This window comes from Micropterus dolomieu, linkage group LG15 (assembly GCF_021292245.1).
Source record: "Micropterus dolomieu isolate WLL.071019.BEF.003 ecotype Adirondacks linkage group LG15, ASM2129224v1, whole genome shotgun sequence".
NCBI lineage: Eukaryota > Metazoa > Chordata > Actinopteri > Centrarchiformes > Centrarchidae > Micropterus > Micropterus dolomieu.
In genome coordinates this window covers 3,472,587-3,488,492 of record NC_060164.1, presented here as the reverse complement: position 1 = coordinate 3,488,492, position 15,906 = coordinate 3,472,587, and the positions used below count along the sequence as shown (strand labels likewise).

At 39.9% G+C, this 15,906-nt stretch overlaps 1 protein-coding gene across 1 annotated transcript in view; it reads left to right on the top strand.

Moving 5' to 3' along the window:
- The window catches only part of pdzd8 (PDZ domain containing 8), a 58,961-nt gene that overhangs the window by 17,864 nt on the left and 25,191 nt on the right, over window positions 1-15,906 (top strand). The window contains exons 2-3 of the mRNA XM_046070740.1: window positions 2,349-2,474; window positions 5,857-5,959. Of these exons, the coding sequence (XP_045926696.1) occupies window positions 2,349-2,474; window positions 5,857-5,959 (229 nt within the window). The remainder of the gene's footprint in view (window positions 1-2,348; window positions 2,475-5,856; window positions 5,960-15,906) is intronic.

Genomic DNA, 15,906 nt, shown 5'->3' with positions numbered 1-15,906 from the left:
TGACCTCATGATTCTCATTTGCTCTGACATGCACTGTGAGCTGTAAGGTCTTATATAGACAGGTGTGTGGCTTTCCTAATCAAGTCCAATCAGTATAATCAAACACAGCTGGACTCAAATGAAGGTGTAGAACCATCTCAAGGAGGATCAGAAGAAATAGACAGCACCTGAGTTAAATATGAGTGTCACGGCAAAGGGTCTGAATACTTATGACCATGTGATATTTCAGTTTTTCTTTTTTAATAAATTTGCAAAAATTTCTACATTTCTGTTTTTTTTCTGTCAAGATGGGGTGCTGAGTGTACATTACTGAGAAATAAAATGAACTTTTTTGATTTTTGGAAAATGGCTGCAATGAAACAAAGAGTGAAAAATTTAAAGGGGTCTGAATACTTTCCGTACCCACTGTATGCATGATGGCAGCCAGGCCTGAAAATGGATAGCGTAACAGCATTCCAGGTTTTAGCCAATATGTGTGTGGGTCCTTTTTAAGTAGGTCAGAGAGGGAGGGTAATCTAATAAGAGCTTTGTGATCAGAGTTTCCGACTTTCTGTCTTTTGTATCAGGCCTAAAGCCTTTTGAAACATTACTAGCTGGACTGTCAACTAAGCTGATTGATTCAAATGGGGACTGTAAATGCTCTTTTTAACATTAGAAGGGCTTTTGTACGATTTGTCCATTCTTAGGTCTTTGTGTGGTTCTTACTTTGAGCAAGAGCACAATAACTGGACACTGATTCACAATAAATCTACAGGGTGTCCAGACAGTGCAGAATTAATCGCAAAGTGAGTAGTGAGTTTAAAACTGAAGCATAAAAACACTGAAATCACCAGCCAAGTGTTACTGACACACAGTGCAGGTGGAGTGAACCATTTCATCCGTCTGTAGCCCTGTGTTTCTGTCGTAGCGGTTGTTGTAATGGCTTTGATTCTGATTGTTTGAATCGGAGTGTGTTTCCGTGCTGGTACCTTGCTGGTTCAGGTCTGACGTGGACAGCTGACTTTAACGGCACCCGATATTCTACACAGTTTGCAGATTGACGTCTTTCAAGCAACATCATCTTTTCAAAGCCAGACCACCTCCATGTCAGTGAGGTTGATCCACGTCTCGCAATTCAATCTAACGATGTAGACTGCGAAGCTGCAGGTGTCTGTTTTATCTCCTGGTGCTGTTTGGTCACTCATTTTTAACTTCAGTCTTTATTTTCGGCCTTCTTAACTCTAGCACATGTGTACTGCATGCATGACACAGTAATGAATAGACAAGGTGTCAGGTAATACACTGACATTAGATGAGCTTATACTGCCCCATCATTGCAGTCCTGATTCGGTTTGATTTGCAGCTCAGAAAATCTACAAGCAGGTCAGCATTCTGCTACTTGCAACTTAACCCAAGCTACATATAAACACAAATCTTTCCATTGCACATCACACTAAGAGAACCCAATAGCTTTTTCAAATCAGATCTTAATTTTAAATTGTATTTTAACCTGCATTTCATTTTATTTGAACTCTTCACTGGTCATATTTCACATTTAGTAATAGAAACGATACAATAGAAACAGGAACCTCGACTGGAACTATGAATGTAGTATAACTATATCTGTCAGAGTCTGGTCAAGAGAGAAGGATACTCTCTTCACAAACAGTGTAGATGCTAAACGTTTCTCTTTCTGATGAGTGAGAATCTTTCCTCCGTTTGTGGGATTGACCGTTACAAAACCTTGACTGTGTGTGTGTACCCATCAGAGCACCCTTATGAACAGACAGTAACATCAGATTCATGTGGGTGATTTGCCTGAACAAAGTCCAGTATTTAGAACAGCAGGAGCCTCAGGCCAGCAACAGTTGCACCAGGAGCCCAAAATAGCAAAGGACGGGTGTGTGTGCTCTCAGACGTCATGTTTATACATTACAATGACTGTTCTTATTAAGACTTAGGCCTGCTGCACTTAGGGAGCCACTTCTCCACCAAGCACCACACCCAACAGAAGCAGGCAGTGTGGCCAGCATTCACCCTGACTCTGCCTGCTGCTTACATTCTTCACAAACCAGAGCTGATCATTCCCCACTGTGTGTCAGTTCATAGCTTTCAAAGCTTTCAGGTTTTTCAAATCTGATTAACAGTTTGTTCACTGAAAATCAACATTTGACTGCTGGTATTAAATGTAATATCAAAGTGTGAATTCATGTTAAGGGTAATGACAAGGTATCTGTGTGGGAACAGCTTCATTAGTTGTTGTTTTTTTTACTATATTATTTACTGGTGCTCAGTGGAGTTTACATCAATGCCATAGTGGAAACCCTGATTTAAAATGGACTTTGGATATTTACTGTGTGTCTCTCCAGATACAAGCCCTTCTTCCCATTCCAAGTACAGCCCCCTCTGGGTCCGGCTTGTGATTTGGACCTGTCAGTCCAGGACAGCAGGCTGGTGGAAGGCCGACTGAAAGTCACCCTCACTGAATGTAGCAGGTAAGACAGTTGAATTTCTGCTGTAGTTCCTCTGTCCACATTCCTTTGTGTGTTTTCGTTCTGAGGCTCTTTCTCCTGGTTGCTGGTTGTTGCATTTTGGGAAAACTTAATGTTGCATCATGCAGAAATAATTCAGACAATAATGTGCTCCCTAGACCCTTTTCCTGTTTTAAAATGACAATATAATATATGTTAATGACTATGTTTCCTGTATTTACCATGAAACTTCAATTAATAGTGAATCCCAAGTTGCTGCCTACCCTGTTTACTGGCCTGGTGTGGGAACAGATTTTGACAAATAAGCGCAGGTCTCCATTAAACGCCTGGTCTGGTTTTTATAGAAGTTCTTTGGATGTATAAAACCTCTTAAACCCCGCCGGCTCGCCCGCTTTAGCTGCTTCTAAGCTGCTTAGATCGTTAATAGAAATATTAATGTTTAAAGGGATGATCAATATGTCAGTGTGGACATGCTGCACATCGTTAGATCGGTTAGATTCTCCACAATTCAATCGTTCAGTTCATTTAACGCGAACGAGCCAAAGTCTAATTAATGTAGATTTACCGGTGTAACTGGCATGGTGTAAGAGATGAGAAAACAAAGGGCCGACTCCTGTTACCTCTGAAGCACTCGTTAAGTCCGAATGTGTCCGTTCCTTGATTATGTATTTTCCTTTAGTCTGTAAGGATCCACCGGTCAAAAGAATCAAAGCAGCTTTTCATGAAAAATGAATCCAAGTCATAATTCCTGTCATGTGAAGTCCGTCGCTCTCTGTCTGCTAACTTCTGCCACACTTCTCTCATCCTGCACCCTGTTGTTGGGTATGTTTGTTTTCGTTACGTTGCTGCCTACAAAATAAAAGTGCATAAGCCGTCTGTCGGAGCGGGATCAAATGAATGACGCGTATTTGATATTATTTGATCGTTTTTATGCAAGTAATATTTATACTGTTTAATTCATTTAATAAACTGCTTTCATAGTTGGTTCAGTTTTTTGCAAAAGGAATTAAAGGCATGTCCCAAATATAGGCAGGGTCAATTCAGTGATTATAGCAAATAAAAGCCCGGGCTATTATTCACAGTTTTACGGTAGTCCTGACAGTTCTTGTTCGACGCACTCACATGTTACGCCTCTCTGTACTCACCAAAAGCAAACAGACAAGGTGTACCAACATTGGCAATATGCCAAGACTTTTTGAACAATCAGCATTTTGAAATTACTTTTCATAGAGGAATGTTGTAAATACAAACAAAATCTAGTTGAATCGACCACCCGTATAAATTCTATATAAGGGAAACACTGATCAATTGGTTTTTATGCAATCTGAATTATAACTGTTTCCTCATCACACCTGCGACAGTGGCAGCAGCCGTTACACAGCGTCTTCAAACCCTGTAGCATCTGTGAAGCCCATTATATTGGACAGACCACACTCTCTCTCACCAGGTTCTCCTTTCTGAGACAAAAAATTCCCTCTCTGTACAAAGCTGGCATGTTTAAATTTTAATTGGCCAAAGAGTGAAATCAATTAGCCCAGGCCCGCCCTGACAGAAAGACCTATTCTTCGTTGCCTTGGAGAGACAGACGTGTGTGTGTGTGTGTGTGTGTGTGTGTGTGTGTGTGCGCGCGCTGATCCATGGTTGGATGTGTGTGATAGAACACAGGATGATCAGATCACCCTCATCCATAATTCATGTCCTGCCCATTACACTCACACTGTGTCTCTTCTTCCCCTACCATTCTACATCACCTTCTATATAGGCGTCAACTCATATGTTTGGAGACCTCCTGGCCTAAATTTGACTGTTATTAGATAATATCACAGTTTCCTGCATATGTAATAGAGATTACTATGTCTATAGTAATCTCTATCACAAATATACTATATATTACTATGAGGTTTTGTATGCTGTAAGTGCCCAGCAGAGGGAAGCATCTATCCATGTAGGCAGAGGAAACGGAGTCTTCTTGATGGCCAGCATCATGTCTCTGTAGATGCTCGTACTGGTCACACTACGGAGTTGTTGTTTTCTTTAGCTTGAAATAATCCCATACTTTGGACACTTTCTTCTTTGTCCCTAGCTATTCTCTCTCTTCCTCCACTTTGCAAACAGCTCCATAATAATCGTGTTCACAGCGTAAGCGCGATGTGCGACAGTAATAAATGTCCATGCGAAACAGTAGTTATATGGATTAAACGAAGCGTCGATGCAAAGAATTTACACGATCACATTAGTCCTCTCACATAATGTTAAGTGGAGAAAGATCAATAAAGCCTTTATAACCTCAGGTTGTTGCCTTGAGAGTGAAATATCATGATGGAACAAGACACTACTGCAAGATGTACGACTGCATGTCTCTGTGGTTAGAGCAAACCAGACTCAACACAGCAGTGCTTACAGGTGACAGAAGTTTAGACTATTTGTTTCTATAGATTTCTTTGGGAAACAATGACCAAATTCTTGGTTAAGGCAAGTTAATTTGTACTGCATCTTTTAACAACAAGGTTATTCAGAGTCAGACATAAAAGGGCATTAAAGCACCTGAAAACATGTCAAATCATTAGTATTACATTTTTAAATGTACAACAATCAAAATTAAAGAAGAAGAAATTGGCATCAGTCTTTGGTTCAAATGTTGCTAAATCCAGATTGGTGCACATGTGAAAATCTCTCGAGAAAGTCTCTTGTGAAATTACTTTTTATTTACTTTTATATACTGTAAGGCGTTAGCTCTCAGGGTAAGAAGCTGATGGAGAAAATTCGATTTCAGGGATAAGGTACAAAGTTTTAGCAAAAGGTTCGTGAAAACTAGCGCAAAGTCCTGTGAGCAGTGAGTCTCCATCAGCATATATTTGAAAAGCGCAGTTTCACAGACTCCAACTGAAGGCTTGGGGAGGTGGGCCGCCCAATCCTGATGAGAGGGTGTGTACACATGATGTAAATGAGTCCGTAATGTTTGACTCATTATCATTGGCCCAGGTTCAGGATGATTTAAAACAGTAGATGGTGTGTTGAGCCATTTTTAACCCATGAAATGCAGATTTTTATAAGTTTGGTAAGAAATGGCAAAATTAACACCAGCATCGATGTGTTTCATCAGTTATACAGTACAGTTACATTGGGGAATCCACCAATGTGTCCCTGAGCAAGACACTTAACCCCTAGTTGCTCCAGAGGCGTGCAACCTCTTTGGATAAAAGCGTCAGCTAAATGAATAAATGTATGTAAATGTTACATTAGTCAAAAAACACGTTAAAGTGTGCAGTACCTCTTTAAAGAAACACAATGCAATGAACACACATTTGACATTATTGGTGCTTGTCTTAGTGGTATTATCTCACGATGCTGTAGTTCTCACATGTCTTGTTTGGTATCGCTGCAGACTGTTCATCCTGGGCTCCTATGACCGAGAAACCTACGTCCACTGCACACTGGAGCTGAGCAGCCATGAGTGGAAGGAGAAGACTCGCAGCTCTATCAAACGGGTGGGTTCTCCTTCCTTTAACAACAGACTTCACTCCTCTTTCCTCCTTGTTTTCCTTCTCATTCCTCTGGTACAGGAATCTACTTTTAGAATTGTTATTTTTTCTGAATCTATATAAAAGTGTACATTAGATCTACTATGGGAAGTGTGCAAAGTTACAATACTAAATAGTTAAAAATTACTTTCTCACAAAAGTCCAGATGTTTGGATGGTAGTGGTGTTTCTATGTGTTCCAAATAATACCGATGGCGCTGAGGCCAAATCCTTGTGTCTGAGGTTGTTATGCCATTATGTATTGTGGTGCACAGTGTACAACAGACCTAACCCAAACTGAAAATACAACAAAGCAGCTTCACCATGTTCCACCAAATAAGAAACCAGATTGAATGTTTGTTTGAACACTGATAGAGTATCAATACACCTGATGAATTAGACTGGCTATGTGTCATTACTCATTTTAATTAAATTCAATGTGCTAAATTGACATTCATTTTTAGGTTAATCAGTGTTGCAAAAGCGGTTTGCAGCAATATCATATCAAGAATGAATGCAATCATGACCATTGACTTTGTGTATTTCTGTCAGATTTCTCTAGAATGATGCCAAAAGCATTTTAATTTTACTCCTCTATCCAAAGGGCTGTAACAGTCAAATATGTGTTGGTAATACCTGTTGCTGAGCTCTACCAGTTTCCAACAATAGAGCTGCTGAATCTTGAGTGAGAACAGGAATACTTCCTCTGTAAATGCCGCATATTGGATACCTTGTCTTATTGTCACATTAATACAAGCTTATTTTCATTTTAATTGCAGTGATGAGATTGTCCCATTGGTGACATTTTGAGCGGCAAAGAAAATTTTCAGGCCCCTCTGGCGAACCTTTTCTAATTGCTGCAATTTAGAGATATTACAGTTATCACATCAGGCTTGTTTGGAAGTGACTAATGACCGCTTTAGAGTGAAATGTCAGCTCTAATTACTCTGGCTCTGGCTCCGGCTCCAGCAAAGCCTGATGCTTCTGTCCTTGCCACACACTTCTGACATTTGCAATGGCTCAAAGATTGTATTCTGCTGAACAGTTGTTGTCCTGCACTGTGCTTTCACAAAATGTCTACTGACTTTGGAGGAGTTGAACTCTCGCCCAGCAGGGGGCAGTGAAATATCAGCTCTTCCTCTCAGAACTAACCACATTATGTTCCTCTGTCATTTCTCTTTCAAAGTAGTTCATTGTATATTTTTCTGTTTAACAGTATTGGAGTTCAGAGTTAACATTTACTTACAAATATACATTCAGATGATACAAATTAGTCTCATTTATTAAATGTAATATCATAAGATGTAACACTCCTCAAATCAACGTTGCCTAGTCAACGGAAACATCTGGTCTGCTTCCAACTGAAGTCCAGTACTCATGTAATACACTGATTATAAGATGGAAAAGTACAAATACATGTATATACTGCTTAATATAAATGGCTCTTCAAAGCATAACATTAATCTCACATGTATGTAGCTTATCAGTCACATACTGACGCAATATCCTGTCAGGCTCCTGGAAGTGGTCAAAATCATTTTCCCCGACAATTAGCATATATAAGACTTTTTGTCCTTTTGAGCTTATTATTATCTGAGCGGCAATTCTTGGCCATTTGACAGATGATTCGGTGTGTTTGGCCAGTTGATGTCTTGTTACCACTCATTATGAATTTATTTATTGCATGGCAGTAAACATGTTCCATGAGCTGTGAGAAAGTCACCCTAGTTCAACTTAAACACTTTTAGGGCTGATGAACTCTAAACTCACTGTAAACAGACCTGAAGAACCTCGCTAGCCAAGCAACAACAACAAAAATGATACTTATTTTTTAATGGCGTCGTCACAGCAATAAGAAAACATAGCATAAATAATAAAACAACCATCAGGTAAAAATATTATTGATATTGCAGTATAAAATGATACGCAGTGCATGCTATTAAAGTGAGTAAGCTAGTTCGAAAAGATGGGTTTAAGAGCAGCGTTGAATTCTGTAGTAGAGTCCAGTATGTGGATGTGAGGGGGAAGAGCATTCTGAAGTTTGGGTGCAGCGTAGGAGAAGGCCCTGGCTGTGCAGAGGTTGATGGCTGGAAGTACCAGTAGACCTGCTGTGGAAGATTGCCGGGAGGGAGTGTTAAAGCAGGATGTAGTCTGGAGATGTTTTGCAGATGGATAAAGGCAATGTAGGAGACATTATTTATATGACTTGAGAAAGAAAGGGATCTGTCCAGGATGACACCAAGGCTCTTAAACTGTGTGGAGACAGGTCTGATGACTTCAGCAATGCGGAGTGAACAGATATTAGTTTTTGAGAGTGTGGACTAAGAACTGATGAGCAGTACCTCTGTCTTACAATGCTAAATTTTAGGTAGTTGTTTGTCATCTGTATATCTTAGAGACAGGCTGTGAGTGTACTGGAGGGGAGAGCTGAACTGGGCTTAGTGGATACATAAAGCTGTGAATCGTCAGCATAACCGTGAAAATGAAGGTAGGAGGCAAACCACTGACACACTGTGCCCCCAGCTCCAATGCCAGTCAGACAATCCATTCGGAGCTGATGCAATCATCGAGGTACTGTAGGTTATTGTTGTCGAAGTAGATCGGTAGTTGAGATGCAGCTAGCCTACCCTCTCAGGAATTTTGGACATGAATGGAAAGAAATAGAAATAGGTTGAAGTTGTTTTGGTCATTACAGTCTAGACCAGTTTTTTTCAGAGTTGGTCTGATTATGGCAACTTTCTGTGAAGGCGGAACCAGCAGGCAGAGAGAAGTTGGTAATGGAGGTTATCAAGGAAGTGATAGAGAGCAAGCATGCTTTAACTGTGGTTGTGGGGATTGGATCCAGCTGACATGTGGAGTTGGTGGTTTTCAGGTGGTAGACTGAACACGTAGGACAGTGGATGTGGACAATTTCAATTTCTGATGGGAAGTTATGTTAGCAGAGGTCAACTGCTTGTGAATTGCAGTAATTGTGGAGCTGAAAAAAGTCCAAAAAGTAGATTGCTGTTCATTTGAAAGTTTACTCTTTGTATTGATTTCAGGTGGTTTGAGTAATCTTTTCACTGTGGAGAAAAGAGATATTTGCATAACATAAGGTTTCACATATTGAGTATTTTTATTGGAATATATGATCGTCAGTCATTCCCATACATTGATTTATTTGTGGCGGCCACAAATTCAACGCTGATCGCCACATATTGATTTTCACTTTTTAGTAGGCCTATTTAAAATCGTATTTGATTGCAGTGCTGGACACACATACAATCGATCAGTACCTCCTTCATGCTCGCTCACTCTCTCTCTCTATCATGAAAACCACTGCACAAATCTGTCCAACACAACGCTGTCATTGTTGAAGACCCATCTTAAAAAAAGTTATTAACAAGCATGTGAGGAGTCTAGCTAATAATGATAGCTATGTCAACGTTAGAATACAGGCTAGGCTGTCGAGGTCAGCACGCTGTACATAGCTGGGAGTCAATATTGACTGCACCACATATCTGTGGCAGGATGATATGATTCACCCTTGACTTTCTGAGCAGTAGGTTGGTGTTGAACAACACAGCTTTATGGTCTGAGATGGGTAACTGAGCTGCTGTGATGTTGTATGGATAAGATGCCAGAACAACAGACTGTCCAGGATATATGGTCTTTTGTGTGTGTTATGAAGTTGATGTATTGTGTTAGATTGAAGCAGTCTAACATTGCTTTAAAATATTTAGTGAACCTATTATCAGTGTTATTAAAATAAACAATAACCATTAAGATAATGTTAGCAGATAAAGCACTAAGGGTGGTTAAAATCAAGAGTTCAGTGATTAAAAATATGATCATTTTGGTGGTCTGTAGAGAACAGCTACAATGGTGGCTGCAGGTCCACCAAGCTAAACAGCCAGCAGGAAGACTGATCAGGTAGAGAGAGTGGTGTTAGTTTTATACTCTCGCTATAGATCAGGGTGAAGCCATCTCCCCTGCCCACTGAGTGTGGTTTGTTTACATAAGCAAACCACGCTATATCAATGATATATAATTGAGTATTAATCATCTACACATAAAGAAGATAGCATGGGTGCATGGGGGCAGCCGACCCAGGCCACCGGCTAGGTAGGGGACCCACGCATGGCCACAAATGTGTTGTCATATACTTGTAGACTCGACCGTACAAGAGAATTGCTTTCAATACATCGGTCAATGATCAGTGCAGCCGAACTTATCAAATAAAACTTCACTTCACTCCTGGTTTCAATAGTAAACCATAGACTGTATAGAAAAAAAACACCACAAGAATGACCATTACCAACAGAAAACACTATATTCTAAACACACACGTTTAAAAAAACATGATTCACAAAGTAAATTTTGTATTTCAAAAAAATAGGAGACTTATTAGCTAATTTTAATAAAACTCCCTTCACTGCCATGCATCATGGGAATCCTTGACAGGAAGTGCTTTTCAATTAAAATTTGTGTGATTACATTAATTTGAATTCACTCAATATCCTCTCTATTTGGTATTAGATATAGATAGATGCTTATGTTTTATTTAACTACAATGGGTGGATTTTATTCCAAACATTTTTATTCGACATTTAATTAAACATTTGCCTCAAAATCAAAAACACAATATTGAACATATTGAATATATTTTACCTAATACATTAATTAAAATCTACATGACCACAGAATCCTTTTTTACAGTGTAATATAGTCACAGACTGCTGTTTAAATTTGAGCATTCATACTGACAGATGGACAGGACAGAGACAGACAGACCTTCCTTCCCTCCTAAACATAAACATTGTTAAGTAGCTAGCTGTGTTCTTTCCTTCATATTGGCCCATTGCTACATTTCTTGGCACATTACAGCTACCTGTAGATCAATGGAATAGTGAGAAACCATTGGCAGGACTGTGTATCGAGTCATCTGCGTGGATGCACGCATGTGCATGAGGTACAACAGAATGAGGTTTTTCTAAACCCACTCTGTGAAAAACAGCTTAGTAGCTCTACTGACTCCCCAAACTCCAAAGAGCTTGAGTAAATGTTACATTCCACCGCTAATTGAACAGTCACAGTCAGACCTTCATTTATTACTCACATTTATGCAAATGCATTTATATAAACCTTTCTCCAGAACTGATTGAGTCAAGACACCCCATGGTCAGTTAAAGGTACAGCCAGCAATCCAGTAAGTACTGAATATGCGATCTGTTCCACCCCAATACTCAAGCAATACAGCCATTAGCACAGCCCTCTCCAAGTGGACCCACTTCAAAGCACTTGTATCCCTATTTTGTTAATATACGCATAGAAATGCAGATTCACTGTGACATTTGAGCCTGATTTATCGGACTTCTCCAGTCTGCGTGTCCCCAGCAGGGCTCTGTAGTAAGGATTAAAGGCTATACCATCTGGAAAAGGTCAATTCGCCATCTTTCTCTCTGTCTCCCTTTTTCCTCTGATGATTGCCAGATCAGATTGAGCTTCCCTTATGAAGACAGTCACTTGTCTTCTGTATGTTAATTGTTTTTGTGCCATTTGAATATTCCCTCCTTTTAAACAGTGTGAGCCGCTTGTTCCTGCTTTTCACTGCACCATGTCTGTCTTCCCAATCATCAGGGAGGGCCCTTGGACTGTGTTCAACATGCTTTTCAGGGCTGGTTTAAAATCTCTTATCTTCCAGCTGGATATCACTGTTTACCTTCTGGTTCTACACACAATAGAAAGTCACAATACCGGTTTTGAATGGGCCTGAGAGACACAGGCTGCTTTTTAATGAGCTATATAAGTTCCCAGGCATTCTATTTACTCAGTGTGGCTCTAAATCGCCAAATATTATTTTCCCGCCCCAGTTATTCTTAACTGGTGCTGATATGCTGATATGACATTTGCTAGGTATGTCAGTTCTCACTTCTTCTCTGTAATCATTGCTTTGTGATTTGTGTTCTGAACAGTAGCTCTTTCTTTACATATTGCTACCCAATCACAAGTATGTGTGGATATGTTCCTTTTTTTGTTTTTGTTCGAGTGTGGTAATGGGGACAGGTTCTCTCTTAAAACTTAAGTGTTGCTGTACAACAGCTCTATGCATAGATATATATGTCACTGTTAGTGTGCACTAGGCATCAAATTATGTTTTTCGATTTGGACATGCCATTAAAATGTCAAGTTATTCTTAAGAATATTTATTCGTAATAATAGCTATTTAAAAGTTTTTTTTAAATCAATAGTGCTATTAGATTTCTAGTCTCAACCTTAAGCATGTTGGACTTTAAAGTGACACCATGCTTATAGCTCTGAAAGGATTCTCCTTTGTCATATTTATCATACAGTCTGTCTCCACTGCCTCTCATTGGTCAATGTTTACTTCAGCCACTTCATTGTGCTGTGTGTGCTTGCATCTGCACCACACAGACCACCTGTGAACTGGGTAAATGAAGCCCTGTTCCATTACAGTGCGAGATTGGGTTGGGGGGGTGGTGGTGGTGGTGGTGGTGGGGGGGGGACTCAGTAAGGCGTGTTTGCACATCTGCCCCGTTGATTCCAATCGGCCCTGAGTGCTGATGCTTGCTGACAGCCTGACCGAAGGGACATATGACGCGTGTGTGCACTCATACACTACAGCTCACCATCGTATTGTACTTGCTGAGTGGCTTTGTGTGGTGGGAAAATAATGTGCGCACATACAGCTGTCTGAGGCTGGGTGTTCCTCTGGATGGTGTGTGTGGGCAGTGTCTTGGTAAAGAGCCCAAAATCATTCCCCAGCATTTCAAAGAGTTGAAAGGAGGAACAGTGTTTTATCACCGCAACATGTAACATCAGGTCAGACTGTAAAGGAAATATGAACAGCTTCACATCAGATGATGAACATCACATAGAGCTCTTAGGACTACCATGGCTGGACGAAAATGATATATGTCTACAGCTGCTAATTACTCAGCTGTGCTAACATTAGTTCTCCCACTCAGTACCAGGATCAGGTGATCATGTTACTGTGTCAGGTAACTGGTCAGAATGCGTTGTTGTATGTGTTTTATAATGTTTATATATAACATGACATCACAGCAGACGTGCTGATGTTTCTTAAGCCAAAACACAGTGCACATTTCCACTACATTGGCGTATTATTGTGTAACAAGCTTGTTATTAAACATGATTTCATCCAGGAATTGAACCGTCAGTGTCGCAGTCGGGGTTGGAAATAAACGTTTTTGTCCATCTGCCATTGTGGCTGGTGGCTTCAGAAATCAGCCACTCAATTTCTTTACCAGCCACTTTCTTGTTTTGCTCAGCAGTGACTAGGGCTGCACGATTAATCTAATCGCAGTTGCGATGTCATCATGTGCGACTGCATACCCGCAAAAAGTGTGACATTTTAATAAAACAGAAAAGGTGTGTGTGACACTCTCTTCACTGCTGCAGTCTGCTCATTATCCCCGCCCACACTGGGCTCTTGCATGTGCCTGTACAAACAGATAAGCCTACGTGCAATCAGAAAAATTATTTATGAGCAGTGTGCGAGAAACGTTTAAGACAATGACCGACCGTAACCCTCCGCCCCGCCCCCCCGTGACACTAATCGTTAAAAACACAGTCGGACGCACCATGTTACACTGGGAGAAATGCCGGTGCTCTGCTCGCTCTGTGACAGAGACAGAGAGACGTCGGCGATAGCTGAAGCGGTAAGAAAACTGGGAGAAGATAAGGAAGGTTTGGGTTTGGCTCGCTGCCATTTAACGTTGGCTGTATCGGTGCCCTTTGTTGTTCAACTTTTCATAAAGCAGACGTGCCTGTCAGTTTCACTTTTGGTCAACCAACTAATCACAGCCTGGATGGGGCTGGACATTAAAAAAGGTTTGATGTGCTACAGCAAACTTTCAGATGTTGAACAATATGATTCTTGAAAACTTAGTACTTAGTATTAACAAATTAGAGACCAATGTGTAGAGGCTTTTTCATCCACAAGGAAAACAGAAATGAAACTGCTGTAACTGGATTTAAAATTCAACTAGGGGTAAAATAGTAGGCTATATTTTTATATGAAATTATAATGAATATAGTAATTAATATAGGCTGTTACTGTTAACAGTATACTATTAACTAACATTAAACTCTTTATTTAATGTTATAATATTATACTAAGACACTCATACATACTAGTTGATAATTAAGCAAGTAGACTCCATTTGTTCCATTATAATCGAATCGCAATATTGTCCACAATAATCGCAATATGACTTTTCTCGAAATCGTGCAGCCCTAGCAGTGACTAACTGCATGTGAAAAATGCCAAAACAAGATCTTCGAATATTAAAGCAATAAGCGATTTTATTTCTAGGTGTGTAATGGTCCTGAAATAGAAAGCGATTCTGCGATATAAATGTCCCCATGTTAGAAAGGCAAAATAGTCAATTTATGTCTACTACTTGTACACATAGAACAGCAATTCTAGAACATCACAAAATAAAGAAACTGCCAGAAAACTGAACTATGAATGAAAGGATGGTTTGCTGTCTTTACATCTTTACTGTTTAACATTAGCTAGCTATAGGCTGGAGATAATGTGGTACAGCATAGTGCTAGTACTACTACTAAACTGAACAGCATCATCACACAATTTACATTTGACTTTGATGGCTTTCTGGAGGAAAAGCACACGTGCAAATTAACCTATAAACAGACATGCGTAACAAGTCAAATTCTAAGTCATTAACCGATTTACGGTTAACTAGTGACATCCCTAATCTGTTTCACATTAAGGTAACAGGTCACACTGAGTTTATCAGAGCACTACATCATGTACATGTTAATTAGTGAATTTAATATATTAATGCATTTTCATAAAAGTATCATTGTCAAATCAGGCTGTTAAACAAAGACTCACAATCTGCAGTGGTCTGGTCTCGTTCAGTATGCATGTCAGGTATTAACAATACAACAGAAGATATATGACTTAGGTGTTTGATACCATGTATTATCCAACTATTAATCAATTAATTCTGCTGTCACTGCTGCTGTGATGATAATTGTTATTACTAGTATTACTACTACAATGACAACTGAACACACACCCCAACACACACACCTATACTCACTCCCAAATACACACATCATACATGACCACACAACTAGAGTCCTTTAGGAGGAGGGTGGTGCAAATGCAATTTTTAATTGCGATTAATCACATAGTTATGTGCAAAATTGAATAATGAATTCTAAAGTAGTGTGTTGCAGACATTTAATTTAAATGTTCTGCTATATACACAAAAGTGCAATAACGTGGTTTGCACACACTTACTTAGTATTCCCTTTACACAGTAGCAATCAAATATTTCTTGTAAATCTCAACTTAAACATTAATGTAATCAAATATAAAACCAGAGCTATTTGCCACATCCAGGGCATCACCGTTAAAACAAGTTACCATCAGAGTCCAGTTTTCTTAGCGGGGTTTTCTGAACAGGGAGCAGCAGAAACAGTCTGGGGTCTATGTTCAGTAGCAAGTGTTCCTGTTAGAGTGAGGTGAAGTGGTTGAATTGTCTTGAACTTTTTATACACAACGCGCAGCACAGATCATTGGAAGAGAGACTGATCCTCGCTATTTGTGAGTTTCCAGAATCTATTACTGTTTCCTAAATAGTTATCAGGACATCAACAGGAGGGAATTCACATGGAAGAGCATCCCCGCAAAGCTAGATGAAGACCTGTCAGGTACAGTTATGTAGCCTATAATTTTAACTTAAGTTAAATAGGCTACAGCTGTGTAGCGCACAGAAGCTGTTGCCTTGGTTACTCCATAGAGGCCTGCCGTTTACTCGCGGAGCGCTTGTTCACCTGAGGAAAGAGCAAACCTGCGGGCCAAGCAACTATGTTGTGATTTTAAGAACGTTCCTAAGACCGACATCTTCCCCAGTA